This window comes from Bombus bifarius, unplaced genomic scaffold, assembly GCF_011952205.1.
Source record: "Bombus bifarius isolate JDL3187 unplaced genomic scaffold, Bbif_JDL3187 scf7180000009243, whole genome shotgun sequence".
In the NCBI taxonomy this organism is placed as follows: Eukaryota; Metazoa; Arthropoda; class Insecta; order Hymenoptera; family Apidae; genus Bombus; species Bombus bifarius.
Window position 1 is genome coordinate 828,563 of NW_022884989.1, and position 18,242 is coordinate 846,804.

The following is an 18,242-nucleotide window of genomic DNA, read 5'->3' on the forward strand; positions in this document are numbered from 1 at the left end:
AATTATCGTACATGTCTCCAACAGTCAACAATTTCTGATCACGAAATATCCATTTTATTCTTCCAGTGTAATATCAGATCTTAAATGAGAGATTTTAGTTTAAAAAACTATTGTATTTTCCTTACACTTTATAAACTAACCACTTTTGTTGTTAAATCAACCTTACATACATACTTTCGTAACTTTATTTTAAGTCATGCGAAAGTTGAGTATCTCGAGAGGTGAACCACGTGGCGTATTGAAAGTCCGAGTTTTCCGCGTTACGTTAGTCATCAGTGCGCAGGCTTGATACGCAAATTCAGCTTTTCCCGGCGCGAATCGATGCTGTACTCCGGTTGTCCATTCATCCGGCTGTGTTATTCCCAAATAATTTCGCTCTCACTGCGTATAACCTTCGACGTTACAGAATTTAATCTGGTACGAATTTATACTGGTTCGTTTAAAACTATCGGGACGACATTATTGGGTGAAAGTACCGTTTTAGACAACTTTTAAGAAAATCTTTAATGAAAAAATGACAATTTTAACGACGATCTTGAAAGAAGAAAACAGAAAAGATAAAAAAGAAACATTTCTATCTTTTCTATCGAATTATGTAACAGTGACTGCCTTTACTGGCTATATACACCTTTATCATACTTTGATAAAATACGAAGATAATTATCCCATGTAATTTAAAGCATAAATTACATTTTATTACTTCAGGAAGTAAAGTTCACCCATTCGTCGAGAGACACGTGTTATTTATGAAGATATTATAAAATAATCATATGTAAATCATATAGCACTTTTATGAGTTTCGAAGAATCCTTAATGTAACATAAGTTCGAAATATGAACTCGTTCTGAAGCTCGTATTACGATCTAGTATACCATAATAACATCGATATAAGTGACACTTTGGCCCCAAGATATGCTCAGGCACGATTCATTCAACCTAAGCAGGATTATTTATCACAAACATCGATGCGACGTCAAAGTTGATAAGAAGGATCTCGCGTAAGTAAATGATGATGACACAAAAACGTACGTACAGTAGAAGCATCTCGTGCAGCGCAGTCGCCTTGACAACGGCGGCGCCACGTGCATGTGTGCCGTTTTGTCGGAAGCGAGATGGAGAGGAAGCCATCGAACAGGAGAAAGCGAGTAAGTTGAGTGGACAAAGTGAGAGAGAAGCGGAATGAAGGAGAGAAAGGGAGAAGGATCATGACGTTGAAGAAGGAGGCAGGAAAAGAGTGGGGCGAATGTTGGTGATCGGAGAGGAGAGAGTAAGGGGTGGTTGAGCACGAGAGAAAACCGCTACGATGTACCGCAGTACGGGGTGGTGAGCTGCGAGCTGGCTCCTCGACAGTGAAAAACCAGTGAGCTGGAGGACAACCTGACACAATCCACAGTGATATGTTATCGGGACTGATGTGTCTTGTCCAAGCGGTTTGCGATCCGCCATTTCCATTCACCAAAATTCTCATACGTTTCGATTCTCATGAATCGCATCAACACGAGTCTTTCATACCATTGAACGTGGTATCAAGTACAACTTCGCTATTTTACGAATCTCCTTGAGAAACTGTTCGATCTTTGTAAGAGGGAAAAATATTTTTGTCGTGTGTGTGGATGTAATTCAGACAATCTATGGGGATGTCGTAACTTTCGTGTTATGTCAAGGCCGATGCAGTATGTAACATGTCGATATGTCTCACTGGTTCAACCACGGTATCTCGATCTTAGACACTTGTCTCTGGATTTCGCTGGAGGAAAATGCGCCACATTACCGCGATATTGAAAATACCGGGTGATATTTGTCAGCGGTTAAATGTTCCGTGAAATTTCCTCATGAGCCCTGATCAGCTGATTCTCCGTTTCTTCGCCAATGGCAATCGAGGCTGTGAAAATTATTAACGTTCGACGACGATGAACGTCGATTTAATATTCATCAGTGGTTACCTTGAAAACGTTCCATAGAATTTTTTCTTATACTTATAATCTCGTATCGATCAAATCCAACAATGCGCGGTTCGTTCATGAAACGAGGAATACGGAGATTGATGAAGACGAAGTAGACAGTAACATTCCAGTGAATATTCATCGAATTGATAACTATTCGTTGTTTACGAAAGAAGGAAAATCTATATCGTGTGTTGTTTTCAAGTGTACGGTCGTTATTTATCCGTGAAGCATATGACGTTTGTGCTAACGTACATTCAGAGATTTACATTATGGACGAAATCTGAAGGTAACATCAAAAATAATTTCGAAACACGCACAGTACTCGGCAAGCCATAACGATGCTCTTTCTAGGAGATTAGTGGGCAATATAAAGCTGATCGCTTTGCAACTTGTCGCAACATTTCTAATCAAACGCTTATAATAGTTCCCACCATACAATCGAATGTTTCAATCAAGAACAATATGATGAAATAATATTGCAATGATCATGACCTTAGATACTGACCATCACGTGACTTCGTTTAGATCAATCAGAAGTCTGCCGTGACAAGAAGCTGCTACCTATTTTTGTTGAATGGAAAGCTGGTCGTTAAAACCACAGCGATCAGTTAAATCGCCTCTGAGAACGTTAAAGCAATTTGTTTAATTATATGTTTATGATACGTTTCCTTTTGGTCGATACAACGAACAAGCATTGGCGGAAGCATTCACATTTGCACATGGATCAAAAAGAGTTCTGACAATGCGTTGTACAAATAACAATGATCATTTGAATTCTCTGAAATTAGCATCATTGGGAATAATGAGAATGTATTTATCGAATGTATCGCGTAGCTTCAGTGCATCGACTGTTAATGCAGCATTATAATGTTTATCGATACAATGGCAATAACCACGAGATTGACTGTTATTTGACATCAATTAAAAAGGTGATAACTGTTGAACGAAACCTTTTTCAGCAGACTTGCTACACTCGTTAAATTTTTGAAGATTATTGTTAAACATAGATGATAGAATTACTTAGAGGATACTTTTGAGATTGTTGTTGAAGTTGCTCACATTTGATAGTTACGCTAGATTGGTTAATAGCTGTTGCATAGTTATGCAATATATGCGAAACGTTATTTCGCACCTATTTTTAAACAATTTTCCTTACATTGATATCGCATTTATGTCGAGAATATACAGAAATATATCGAAATGTTGTAATGATTTTGATTGTAAGGCATAGAGTATATTGTAAGAATACTGCACTTGTTAACTGGGGTCACCAGCCCTGAGAAATTTCTAAAATACGATTCTGTCGATCGATTCTAAACGAAAATTTGCATTTTTCAATCCAAGCGTAATTTCACGTTTCATCCAAACGTTCTACGAAACGTTTAATAAAGCAAATTTCAAAGTGGATAGTTATTAATTTCCCACGCTTAATTGCCAATATTTAACTCTTAATTAATTGTAAACATACATTATATAGAGGTTACATAGTTTACACGTTCCAGCGAAGTTAAGAGAAATTCAATTAACGAATTCCTCCAATTCGAAAGCATTCGGACAAACTTTTACAGTCGGAGAACAATTTATTTGATCGTTTGCACGAGAGAATGTTTTCGAGAGATAATTCCAACTTTTGTCAACGACCTGCAAAGGAAGAATAATATGTTCCTAAGGATGTAACGCTTCGCCACCGAAGGTGGCAATCATCGAGTTTGATACATCAAGCGTATCGACTAGAAATTATATTGATACCTCGAAGCGAGTACAAATTGCTTTCGAAGTGATTAAATTCATAACATAAAGAATTCCTAATATAAATCGTTTTAAGGGACAGAAAGAAGCAAAAGGAGAAGAGGATTAAAAAATCAAAATCAATATTCATAATATAAATTATCGTAAGGAACAGAGGAAAGCAGAAAGCAAAAAAGGATCAAAAATAAAGAATCAAATAATTACAATATTCGATTCTATATCGTGATTTTATTAATCTGCTAATCATGATGGAAAACGATTTCAAGTTGTGCGATCGGTTTGACTGTTTGAAAGTAATTCGCGACTTATTGAAATACGACGTTTGGACGCATTATATTCCCATGACGTAGTCCGCAATGTGAGAGTGGCAATTTGAGGATGATGTTATCGGAGGGACATCATAGATCGATTCGTACGCTAGTTGTACGATCACGCGCAACAAAGTGAAGCTTCCACCAGGAAAGAAAGAACATCGGGCGAACGAGTCGGCGTTCCGTCAACTGTTCGCCCTGTTTCATCAGCGTAAGCCTCGGGATCCTCTTCGAGGCCAAAACGCTGCCTCGTCGGTTCCTTTACTCGAGATGGGCGCTAGAGCATGGGACTACGAGGCACTGCCGGAACTCCATACTTCGGCGGCCGTCACACCTACTTCCACACCGCCAAATGCACAGCAGAAGACGCATCCGCCGAGGGTCTACTTCCAGGCAGAGAATTTGGCCTCCACCAGGAGACGGAGCAGCTCAAGGTTACTCGCCCCTCAATCCTCCTGCAGGAGACGCAGCAGAAGCATGAGTGCATGGGGTGATCTGTCGAGATCGTCTTTCAAACTCGATGAGAGGTAGGTCGTTGATATTTGAAGCATGAAGCGAACCATTTGAGAAGTTCAGTGAGACGATGTAAAACTTTTTTGGTCAACGAGCTTATAGTCTAGACGCGTATCGCACATGAAACACACAAAATCACACATGGAATTTCTTATTAGCGCAACTATATAACAAACGAATGTAGGTTTAAACGAGTATAAGAAATTATATAACACATTTTTCTAACTGAGATAAATTATATAAATTTCCAGCCTTTAGCCAGGATAAACCTTTAAAAAGATAGTACTTTCTCAGATTTCTCACATACTTAGTAAGTTATGTGACATTATGTCCAATAGGTTCTACTTTTATATCTTCTGAGTAACGTCCTTCCTACAATCTTCGCAGGAAGTAGAAAGTTAGGCACGTCGTAAGCATTAATGCACAACTTTTCTCCTTGGCTTATTCCTTTTACGTATTCCGTGAATTATTATAAAAGAAAACTTGCGCATTTAAAATTCCTCTGTGAAAATGAAATGGAACAACCTGCTCAAAATGTACAGCTTTCTGGCTTTGCAAATTCACGCTCGGAGTAAACGCTTGAATGCATAGCTAAAACTGTTAAAAGTATCGTATGCCACGCAGAGAAAAATTTAAATATCGATATCTGATATTTTTATATTATTTCGCACTTTTAAAACTGTTTCAAAAGCGAAAAAGAAGCTAACGAATTCTTCACCTACCAATATGTGTTTTGTATATCTCCTATATTTTTATACCTATATCTTTTTATATCTCTATTGTCACGCCAGTTTCTTTTTAAAATACAGATTTAGTAATTGATTGTTCTATTATAAAATAATATACCCTGTGGCCCTGATAGACTGTACTAGTATTAAAGTCGTTTATTAATATCGAAATCAATATCGATATAGTAGAAATAAGAAAAATATAAAACAAAAATACGTAAGCAATATTGCGATCGTCCTGTGTAAATTACTGCTCTCTAGCAAAAATAAGTTATTTACTTCACCCACTTATCTAGATAAATTGCGTATAAGATATAAATATTAGTATCGTTATGATCAACGACAATATATCAACATGTCGAGGGCATGATGAAGCAAGAAAAGAAAACTAAATAAGATGGGTATTTATACATATGGTATATATTATATATGGTATATAATACATACTATATACATGCACATACTATATAAAATATGAAATACAGTAGGATTTTGATTATCCAAATTAACTGTGATTTTTATACATTTATGGGAAATTTAATACATTATACACAGCATGTAAAAATATATAAAATATTTAAAGTACAATGTTTGTTGTAACACTTTGTAGAAACAAATCATCACTTTGTTTGAACTTTTTTTGGTGATATACAAAATGCTTGAATTTTATAACATGCATTATTATTATTATTATTATTATGATTATTATTATTATTATTATATTATATGCATACATCACCATCTGAATTATTCATTTCTCATTATAAAAGTAGCAAAACATGCATATGAATGAAAAATATAATAAACATTCTAACAACTTTTGGCAATATAACATTTATTTAACAATATTATTCAAATGGGAACTATAACGTAATGCAATAACATGGATGAATCGTCGAAATTGTAATATAGAAACTAATATATAAAAAAGTGAGAAGGAAGAAGAATTTACATAGGACTACGTAGGACTAAAATGTCCCGCTTCAACAGCTTAGTGTTGCAATACGCGTTTCATCCAATTTTGCTGAATTTAACTTACATGTTGCTGTATCTACGCAAACTGCGACATTTGCTTTTCATTTTCTGTATGTTTTTGAGTGGTTACAGATGAAACATATACGCTCAATGACATTGAAATATGTCTATTATTTTTTATTCTTTTATGTTGACGTGTGTTATATCTTTCGCTGACATTTTGTTAAACTAAAACAAAACTGGCAACTTATTTATTGCCAAGTACACATAAACATTATTCTCCCTTCTATTTATTAGCTCTTCTATCATATAAAGAATTTATATCGTATATACAAGATAGCCTATATCGTGCGAACGAAAAAAAAAAGTATATTCCATTAAATAAACTAGCCGATACCTAACCCTAAAACAACTCCTTGTATACGTTTGCTAAGCTTCGGTCTTTAATTATCAGTGGTCGTTTCAGGGACTAACCAAAAGTGTTTTACTGTCAACGCATCGAAAACCAATAGCGACTCTGGTTCGGTAATATCGAGAAATGTCAATTAGAGATTTCGAAGCTTCCATTAAGCTGGAAAAAGGTCGACACACATTTCATGTAGTGTCACACGGACTTAATATCAGAATTTCTAAGGGAAATTTATTGCGTAAAGGAAGTAGCTTGGGATTTATTGCCATATAGGCATTTCTTGATACTATGAATTTATATCGTTGTCGTCATTATTTTCTGAACGTAGACTCTCGTTCAAAAGTTTGGATCACCCTTCGCCGTTTGAACGTATGTTTCTCTGAGAAATAAGAACATTATGGCTTTCATTTTTAAATACAGGATGTTCCGTGGTAATAATGATACGATCGGCGAGACAAATATAGAATAAAATTGTTTCATATGACAGTATCTTTCCTGATATTACTGAATCGCGTTGTATAATTAATACATAAGCGTAATGCAACGAAAAGATAATGTTACGAATAAAATTACGAATAAAATATCTTTCATAGAAGAAAGTAATTTCTTTTGAAATTAAGACATGCTCCAAATATTTGAGCAAGAGCATGTATTTTCCAGGATTTTCGTCAATACAAGGATGAAATAATTTAAATTTGCATCACCTTTATTTTTAACGTAACGCTATTCAAGAGCTTTGCACAACACGCTTTTCTCTTATTTCCCTTTTTAACGTTATATTCGTTAAACTAGCATCGCGCGTGAAGATACATAAATTTACTTTCAAGGAATGTTGTGAAAGTTCTTGAACGCTTGTAAGCGCTATGTGAGGTGTGTGTTTGTGTGTACTTTAAAGCTACCAGCTAACGTTGGAATTTACCATACGTAGAATAAGAAAAGGAAAAATTTTGTACGTGGAAAGTTTGGAGTATGTATTAATGTTAAAGTGCGAAACCATTCGATAATAGGAAAATTCCAATATAATCTCATACGTATATAACGAAGAATAATATTTCTTTCAACAGAAATTATATAAAAAATTTAAACAGACTTTGCACTCCTTTTGATATCTATAGTGTTTCTTTTTCCATTTATTGATCATATCTCTGTAGTCTGTAAATTGTTATTCTTTTTGAAATAGTAATATCGACACGACTAGTTATGGGATATCAAACATTTAAATTCATAAATTTAGTTTAGATGATATAAACATTTTTTGATTTTCATATTTTATATAGATATTTTAACTTAAAGCTACTGTTTATTAAATCCTATTATATTATTGTACGAACCTTAGGAAAACACACCATTATATTACAAATTGAAGTTAATCTAGAAACACGGAATAGAAAATTTGACAAATATTCATTCTTGAAATGATTTTATATAGAAATGTTTAAAATATATATTCAGCAGCTACAGCTTCAATTTCGTCTGAAAACTAATTTTCCTTAGCCCAGGCCTGAATTTTACTTTACCTCTTAAAAGGCTTTGGCGAAGATCCGCCTGAAACGAAAGGATCAACTCTCTTATCCTTCCCGTATTTTTGTATGTCTGCAACGTGAGACGCTTTTAGAACTTTTAAGTTCTAGTACCACTGTTTCACGCAAAGCATGTGCATTTCGAAAGTGCACTTTGTCATATTTTTTCAGAATGAAATATTAATGGTACTTCTTTCCGAATGGCCCGGTTGCCCACTTTGTTCCTTTTCTTTTATACCAGCCAAACTGCTATAAAGTCGAGTACGGTCTCTGACAAAGTGATACACCTTTTTACGAAGTTCCTGTGACATCGAAAATTCCTTCGCTAATCTTTACGTTCATGCATCGTCAATGAACGATTTATGGATAATTATACTTTATAGGCGAGTCGAGGGAACGTTATAATTATAAATAAATGCTCCTATAAATATGCTTTAACGTGATTTCTCTTTATGGAAGCTGTAACAAAACATGGACGAAGAATATCTATGAAAATATATTGAAACACAATATGATTATCTGCCATTATTTTAGTTGAATATCCGCTGTTATGTAGTACGTTATGTGGTATCTATTAAAAGTCATTGTTTCTATATCGTACAAGATTTCCATATTACATTTACGTCGTACATTAGAGGGGCTTTAGTTTACAAATTGCTTTATGGAGAAAATGTGAAACAGGACATCTTAGTTTTCCACGTTGGTTATTACCATAAATCCGTCCTTGTTAACGTACCTTATGACCCATGATTAACCGCGCTTTAGTAATTTTGTGGGAGTTTTAGTTGGCGGGATTAAACGTTTATTGGTAAAACACAAAGTAGTAAATTAAAGTAGTATATTCGTAACTGTATGTAATTGTATGAAATAATTATTCGAAATATAGTCAGCTATAGAAATCCACATACACTTGTCGAATTTTGTGTATACGACATAAATAGAGCAACTAAAAGTGCACTTTGTCACAGAATCATTTATATTTATCAACAAGGAACAGTACAACGCGATTTTGAATGTATCTGTGTAGCATTTATATTTCAATAAAAGATAGAAGAATGTAGTGTTATTTACATAATTTACGAAAGGCTTTGAAAGAAAGCATATCAGACATTATAACATTTCTAATTTTATTAGAATATCGAGGATCGAATTTCAATTCTCTTCGTTTTCACTTTTATATTTAAATTTCTTCCTATTTCCTGCGTGTTTTATGTTCATACATGACATGAAGTTCAAGTGTATATTATATTCGTTAAATGAAAGGTGTCGTTAAAATTAATTCGAGTGAATACGACTGCTCAGTATGAATATTTGTGTCACATCGTTTTCTTCGAAAATGTGAGGGTATTCATGTGCAAAGGTCATGTTTACTTTGACGCTAGCCTATTTCACCTGGATTGTCTGTATAGTGAGAGAATTCAACAGGAGAGTTGAATTTGCCAGTCGAGACAAATAGAAAATCGTGAATGTCCCAATTTGTCGCTGCATTCTCCAATGTGTTCCTGCCAATGTGCATAATAACTACACATTTCAAATTACCATTCTAATGGAAATCGCTAAAATATAAACGAACGTAGCAAATTATACGTAAAATGTTTTTGAAAAATGCACCATTACGACACTCACTCGATACATCGTAACCAATTTTTCTATTTAATACTTTATAGTATATTATAAGTAAATTGGAAATTCTTATCCAAATTTATAAAAGTGATTGTCGTAACGTTTAGAGATATAATAACTAACTCCGACTATATGAGATATTAGGATAAAAGACAATAGCATAGGAGAAATGTTAGAGATTTTTCTGAAAAGTTTAACGAAACAAACAGAAATTTAGTCCATTTTATGGTAACGAAAATTTCATAGTAACTGTAATACACGGAACGTATCTCTGAAACGCTGAGAGTTGTAGGATACGCGTTGCATCATGTATATACCTACTGTTGATTATCATTACAGATCACTAGAGGAATGTAAATCCATGGTAGGGATCGTATCAAAATACAGAATCAAACTTCGGTCCATGCAGGTACATATGGGTGGAGAAATCGATGTTGTATCAATTACGAGTATGAAGCTCGTTCCATACGAAAGACATATAAATCAACAAGAATAATCTCGCAATGATATCTCGAGACCAGAGACATTAAACATATGTCAACGAATATCGGATTCGGATCATGAGGATTCGCAAGAACAGTTGGTCCAAACTTCTAGATCCCTCGAGATTAGTATAGCTCACGAAGGTATCCGAACATTTGTAGAAATTATAATTTTTGTGTTATATGGAACATTTTGAAATTTTATTAGCGTTGTAACGACTATCATTATTATATCTTTGCGAAGCTTGAAAGATTATCTAGATTTCATTTTTTGAGATATATTTATAAATACATGAATTTGCATAAACATTTACAGTCTAGGTATTATAATAGAAATAGTATTATAAATAATATTAAATTTTTTAATATTTATCAAGCGTTGTGTGACCACTGTTTTGTCGTCGGAAGTAAAACCTTAAATTCTCAGCCTTTATCGGTCGTATGTCACTCTCGACATGCTACTGTAATTTTATCGTAAAAGTCATATACAAGTCACATATAAAACGTGATAAAACTCCGATTCGGAAACTACGGCACTAGTATTCGATAAAAGTTAATTGACGTTTTAACTGTCGCATAAAATACTTTAATTTTTTCGAAGCTTGAATATATTGGCAGCTGTGAGTTTGTTATGCAATGTTATGCGAGATTGAGTCCGTTATTCTTGCACGATCCCTTTTACTTCGGGTAAGGACAAGGTCGGAAAAAGGCTAAAGGGCTGATCCTCACTATTATAGACTGGAGAACGAGGACCACATTCTATTCCGGTGGTTCTTTCATGTTAATCCTCGATCTAGAGTCCGCCTACGGATTTTGTATTCCTTTTTATGCCTCATTCAGTAGACTTCAATGCGGTGCCATTACGATTAACGACTGCAGTCATTATTCTGGACGTTATTTCGCTGCCTCTCGTGCATCTATAACAGCCATGTTGACATTGCCTCTTCTACAGTTGAAACGACAAAGTGGAAAAAGTGGTGTATAGAGTCGTTCTGATGAATTCGTGATTTTCGTAAGAATTATTTCAGAGTAGAACCGGGATAATCAGAACCGACGATTATTAAAACATTCATTTCAATAGTTCGGTGTCTGAAAATTTGAGGATAATTGTTGCGTGTTGCGATGAAACACGTGTTATAAACCTGAGCTAGCGAAACAGGTCATTGTGCTACTAAATTTTTCATTACGTTTTACTTTTCTTCCTTTTTATTTTCTTTTGTTAGCTTTCATATTAGAATTTTTATACCTTATTCGTGTTTTTGCGTTGTATCGTGTTGTGTTATGGTTTTCATCCGCATAAAATTGTTGAATAAATGCTTCATTGGAGGAACGAATTAAAAATTGTCAGAATAACATCTTTTGTTCCTATTTGACATTAATAGTTATAATGTAAATGGAAAACAAATAATTTTCTTATATAAGGTTAATAAATTTTCTCGTATGATTATTTAAACATTCAATTATGCGAACAGCGTTTGTCACGATTAGTTCTGGTATAACCAAAATTTTACGATTCTACTAAAAATTCTACTATCCTACTATTATAATCAATATTTACATTTTTTTACCATGGTGTTGATATAAGTTCTTATAATTTGTTTGTGTATGGGTATACTAAATTATTTAACGATAGCGATAAAGATCAATAAATCTGTAAAAACTTTTTGCAAAATTGATAGGATTCGTAAGTACACATAATTATACATATAATTTTGAGCGAATTGAGCGCCAGTTGGTTACTCATGACTACAGTAGAATGAATCGTGCATTGGTGAGACGTGATGCCAGAGTCTTCCTATTTTGTTTAGAAATTATTTATACAATAATTGCTAATATATTGCTTACTAATGTATCGAGTGTAGTTTCATAAAAGTTATTAGTCAACTTGAGAAGTATTTCTTGCCTAATTCGCTATATAATAGATCTAATTCTAAATAAATAATCTATCGTGTGTCAAAATTATTCGATTATCCAAAAATTCAATTCCAATGTATTATTTTATTTATTATGCATTGTTTCAGACTTTTGTTTGTCGTTTGTAGAGTCCAATTTATTATTCAAATATCGTAATTCTCGCGTTGTGCGTATTCTAACATTTGAAAAAATCGATGCAGCTTTTTTATGGAATAGTTGACCTGGAATGTTAGCGATTTGCTGCGTGCTACGTTATGCCTAAAGCCGATATTTCTTTCTTTCTCTCGGATTCAACCTAGTTATCATTGTGTGATGCATTACAGTTGGCTGAAAACTGACGATAATGGTTTTTGTTTTCTAAAGCTTTCTAGCTTCAATTTTTTTTATATTAGGCATTGAATGAAATGCAAAAATATTATCCTTCTTCACTTCGTTCTAGTTTGCTTTATATTGTATTCTTTTCTTTTTTTACTAAAATTAGAAATGAAATTTTGTTTAATACATCGAGAGAAATGTTTTAATGATAGAGTAGTGTCAACAATAAACATTGTATAAAATATTTGAGAAAGGACTGAAGCACAGTTTCGTAATTTTTTAAGAAGTGTCAGAGATAATATGTCACATTATATTAAAGTTTATAACAACATGTATATGTATATTTACATATGTATAGATTGATATATACATGAAATACTTATATATATTAGATATATAGCTAACATCAATATTATGAAATGATGTTAATTACTTTGTTTGATATAATGAGATAATGTAATAACAAAACGAATAAAAGAAATAATAAAACGATATAATGATTTGAAGTAATGAAGCAACCATACATTTAAGTACTATTCATTGATATTTATGTAGTATTTAATTGTTTGTTTCAGGTAAGTGATAATTCAAAGGTCGTGATTCCTATATTAAGTAAGTAATTAAATTTTAGTCTATATAACGATAGATTATCAAAAAGTGTAGAATGAATAATTTCACATAAAAATATAATCTGCATAGAAGGAAGCGGTTAAATGAGAATATCCATAAACCTTAATTGTAACATTATAAAAATTGGTAGTCGTGTGGAAAAGAGTCTGATGCATCTATTCCATAATCCATAATAGATGAATATGTTAAATTTTTAATCTATGTACATATGAAGTGAATATGAAAAGCTTTTATATCTTTCCTTTCTTTGAACTTTAATATTTTATTAAACTCAATGAGGATTTTGATTTCGTGAATCGCATTAGAAAGGCAAACAAATCTTGTGAAAAAGCGAGTTGCTAGGTGTAAGTTATACCATTTGATACAGTTCATAGTTCATAAGTTTTTATTACCATGGTCTTTATTACGCGTACGCAGTAAGATTGTATCCTCGTATACCCCATTATTTGGATTTAAATTACCGAAACGCAAAATAACAGTTTCATTACAATACTTTTATGTTTATAACCGCAATCTCTGTTTAACGCCATTTGATTCTCAATGTAATGATATGGAAGGTATGCAAACCGGTTTTCTCTATTTTAAAATCACAGTTCCAAAGCGTAGCTTTTCAAACACATATCTTTAAAGAAATATCTTTATTGCAATTCGAACCTACCTAACGTGCGAAGGTCCTATTAACATTATTTTTACTGTGAATTATTTTCATACAGAGGATAGTTATGCAGACTCAAGTTTTTAAAAATACCAAAGAAAGCAAACCTATGCAGAGATCTCTCATAGATTTTTCATTGATATATACGAATTTGCAATCTACTTATTTTCTGTACTTATTTAAACATTTAATTTAACCAACCAGCAACCTTAAAATTAAGAAAATATTTCTTCCTACGATTGATTTAATACACGTGTAAAAATGCTGATAAATCTTGTTATTTAGAAAGTTATTCGCATCGAGTATATTCTAATTAGTAAATATTTCGTAATTAACGCATTTCAAACAGAATTTACGACATATACGTATCTTTGATAATTTTGTTAGTAGTTTCGCAATATCTACTTGTTACCAATTTTGGTTTCCTAAATGAGTAAATTAGATACGGGTAAGTACCGAATTATACGCTAAACCAGCTTTCGCGGTTGAACGAAGTTCTAGATCGAACAAACGAGTTCATAGTTCCTGTCAAGGTTGAGTGACTGTTGGTGTCAAACAGTGATAGCAATGTCCTGCACATGTACCGTTTGGGAATCGATAAACGAATCCAGTTACGCAACAGGCTCTCTCTTATTCCATTTTGTCATCATATACATATAATAGATTTTCAGATTGGTTCAAAATTTTACTAATACAGTTAGAATTGTCAAATTGTTTTACTATAATTTTAATGAAATTTCAAAAATTTCATATTCGCGATAATTTTCCACAGTGAATAAATCTGTGTATATTCTGGAAAGATTTCATATAAAATGTGAGTGTATATTCTGAGAAGCTTTCATGTAAAATATGGCTGTGACACTATTCGGCGTTAGATGCAGTCGAAAGCTTTGACGTTAGGCAAAGTACTCAAATACATACACGTCTTTGAGTACAAGTTCTACCTAAATGACAAATCTTTACATAGAAGTTTCATGATGTAAATATCCCAAAGAATTTACACAACGTCAGCTATACCTTCCGCATTTTGTTGCCATAATATCGTTAGCTCTATAGCACTTGATAAACTGTGATTCAGCCGTAATAGATGTTTATATTTAGTCGATTGCTCTTCGATGAATGCACGTGTTCTTAAACAAGAGTTTTTCCACGCTGCACAAAGAGGCACGCGACCCAGAAAAACGTCCGGTATAAAAAGCCAGTGGAAGTGTATCGATCGTTGTGACAGAAAAGGCTAATTATCCAGTCTCGTTTTTCAAAGATAATGTGAAGAAATTTGTTGCTTCTACAACTTCTCATTCATCAACTATTCTCTGTCAATACAATGTATTCGTATAAGAAGGTGGCATTTTTTGAAACATCGTTTGAGATGACATGGAGGTAAAGCAGACCTCACACGATGAGATTTATCTCGAACGAGACCTCATGTGGTACCTATTCACAGCTGAAGATTATGCAGGAAAGATACATGTCCAGTTCCGTTAATTTTCTGACTTTTCGTCGTTAGGAAACAATATACAGTTATTAAAAATTTAATCAGTACTCGAATTTAGTACAGAGAAGATAAAAACATTTTTCAAAAAATTTTTTTCATATTTCACTGCATCAAAGCTATTGATTGTGAATAAGTATTATGATATAGAGTTCAGTTCGCATGATACCTCGTCTCGAGATAAATCTCATTATCTAGAGTATAAAATGTAGAGCGTAGAGTGTAGAATGTAGAGGCTATTTTAGATGAGTAATGCGCTGGTTCACTGATTGTTATACAGTGCGATATTATTCTATTTGTAGATGTGAAACGTTCGGTCAATACGCATAGCTATTTTCATGATTATGTCGAATCTATTAGAAATAATCAATCAGACTTACATTCCTTTCAAGTGCTTTTTGAGTGATAACTTTTTGAGCATTCCCAATAACATTCCTGATAGCAATCGTTATTGTCGGTTGACGATATCAAGGATAATTTCTTTTATCAAACGGAAGCGATTTATCAACCGTTGGAAGCGGAAGGTATTTCCTGCTCTCTAGTTTATTTTTTCGAATCGATTTTTGTATCTTGCAAGGGGAATGTTGTTTTATCTCTGTTGGTAAGGTAGATATCCATGAAGCTTTTTGAAGTGCAGACAACCTTCCTTCACTTTGCATTCGATTAATTCCGAGCGTAAACGATCCTAATTTCAAACATTCTACCTTACCGGTAGTTTTGAAGCTCGTTGAAGGTGAATTTCCGGCCACTTGGCGCAACATAGTTGGGTTCTACAAAATTTTTAAACAAGATATTTCTGTTTAAAATATTTTTTTTAAATTTAACAATTATGTGATATTATATTCTGTTATATTAGCAGCCATTGATCTGTAATATTCCTTTGAGTTACACATTTTTTTTTTTGGATTCGCCTAAGACTAACGTCATTAATATGCCACTTAGTTTAATAAATTTGGGTTTAGCTTTAGGTTTTCAAATTTCAATCCACAATTTAAAACTTACAGTAAAGAATTTTCATGGTCGAGTGGAACCTTCAAATACAATTTGAAATGTTCAATGAAATTTCAAAAGTAAAATGATTTTATAGCAAATAAGTGTTAAAATCAATTTTTACAGTTTCATATTACCATATACAATTTTAAACTTTATTCATCCCTCCGTTCTAGAAACACATGGAAGATAAATAATAAACGATGGATCCAGTAATCAGGCTATTTCGAGTATATCTCAGTAGTGAGATTGTTATCAGCGACTCGCTCCCCTCTTGAGTATCGTGATGATGGTTCTTCACTCTGTATCTAGTTCCAAATTTCTTATCCTCCCATTTTAGCGAAAGTGGGGCTCTCAATGTACTTATCTTGGAGTAGGATTATGAAAGTCTTGAATGTTCACTTCAGTAAGATCCCGAGTAATAAGGATGAAATACGATGACATTGATCGCCCCACGATTTCATTTCGTTGAAAGCTAAAATATGTACGAGAATCGTTTTCGAAATTTTTGTTCCCCTTGAATATAAATAATTAACTTTAAAAATTATTTAAATTCTCGTTTACTAGCCACTTTTATACTTGTCAAATTTTTACGAGAAAATTAAAATATATTTTTAAAACAGAAAACAATAATAAATTGTCGTTCTATGCGAAGTTCAATTTTTAAAGTGAAGTTTTAATATAAATGCAAATTTTTCATTCAGAAAATGAAACCAACTTGCGTCAATATTTACGATCAATATTTTTATATTAATGAAACCGTAATGTTAGTCAACGTTGTGGAAGGATACGCACGAAATTTCTCACCCTCTGTGATAAAACAGTTGCTGTCCAACAATTAGGAATACACCTCGATCAGAGTACGATATTATTGAAAAGTTTTAAAATTATTAGGAATGGTTAAATGTTTTTAACAAAATTTAATTTGATTTAATCGTGAATTATATTATATATTTAATTACTGATTAATTTTATTAATTGAGATAATAAATTTTATTTTTTCAATTTTACGGGAGAAAGGAAAGATTCTATTAAAACGATGCGATTGATTGGAGAATATATGTTTTATTTGGACTAATTATGTATCATAGGATGAATTTATTATTATTTGTGTAGGTTGGTAGGGAAATTGTCGTTTCTAAGTTGTATCGGTTAAGGAATTTCCAAGTAATATTGCACCTCGTTTCCCGTGATTTACCGAGAACGATTTCAGTTTCAAATTATCTTCATTATATTCCCATCTTTAATTCCCAGGGGACGGAAAGCCAGCAAAGTAATAACAAGTGATGCGAATTACTACAAATTGCAGAAACAAATGGAAATGGAAATATTTCGGTTTGTAAAAGTATATCATAGGCAAACTGGTAAATTTTCAAAAATGAAACTATATTTAAAATATAATGTTACTTTTATAATTTGATAATACGAATCATATTTGACATTTATATTACAATGCAAAAGAAGAAAATAAATCAAATAATTTTCTGTTCGTATGACACTCGCCTGTCGATTTCATTTTAATGTTCCTGGCACTTTTTTTATTTTTTATTTAAAGATGTTTATTAAACCCAAGATACAATTTTAAATACATTTTGGTATTCACAATAAACGGTGAATTTTTGTAGTGATGTTTTAGGCAAAAGTACCGATAAGCAACGGTATGACGTAGCCATGCTATAATATGTGTCGGTGCTTTACATTTTTCGTGTTTAATATAATTTTTGGGTTTAAGCCGCTGGGGGAGCGGAGCTTCTATGTGATTTTGTTTTTATTTGTTTTTTCTGTCCTGAAAACTTGGTCGCAAAACAGGACGCTTCGGTAGCTTGCTTTTTGGGTGCTGTGTAACTTTGGGAAGGAGGGGATGAGAGGAATGGGGCGGGGGGGATGTCCAATAGGATTATTTACAAATATTTACAATATTTACAAATATTTACAATTACAATATTTACAAATATTTACAATAATGTTCCTAGCACTTACTAGACTGCCG

General features: G+C 33.0%; 2 protein-coding genes across 2 annotated transcripts in view; both read left to right on the plus strand.

Moving 5' to 3' along the window:
* Positions 1–18,242, plus strand: part of LOC117214797 (potassium channel subfamily T member 2) — a 193,810-nt gene that overhangs the window by 10,068 nt on the left and 165,500 nt on the right. The window lies entirely within an intron of this gene.
* LOC117214800 lies at positions 1,064–13,079 on the plus strand. The gene is made up of 2 exons (XM_033461149.1): positions 1,064–4,533; positions 13,061–13,079. The coding sequence occupies exons 1-2, from the start codon at positions 4,277–4,279 to the stop codon at positions 13,062–13,064; spliced, it is 261 nt and encodes an 86-aa protein (XP_033317040.1). The 5' UTR covers positions 1,064–4,276; the 3' UTR covers positions 13,065–13,079.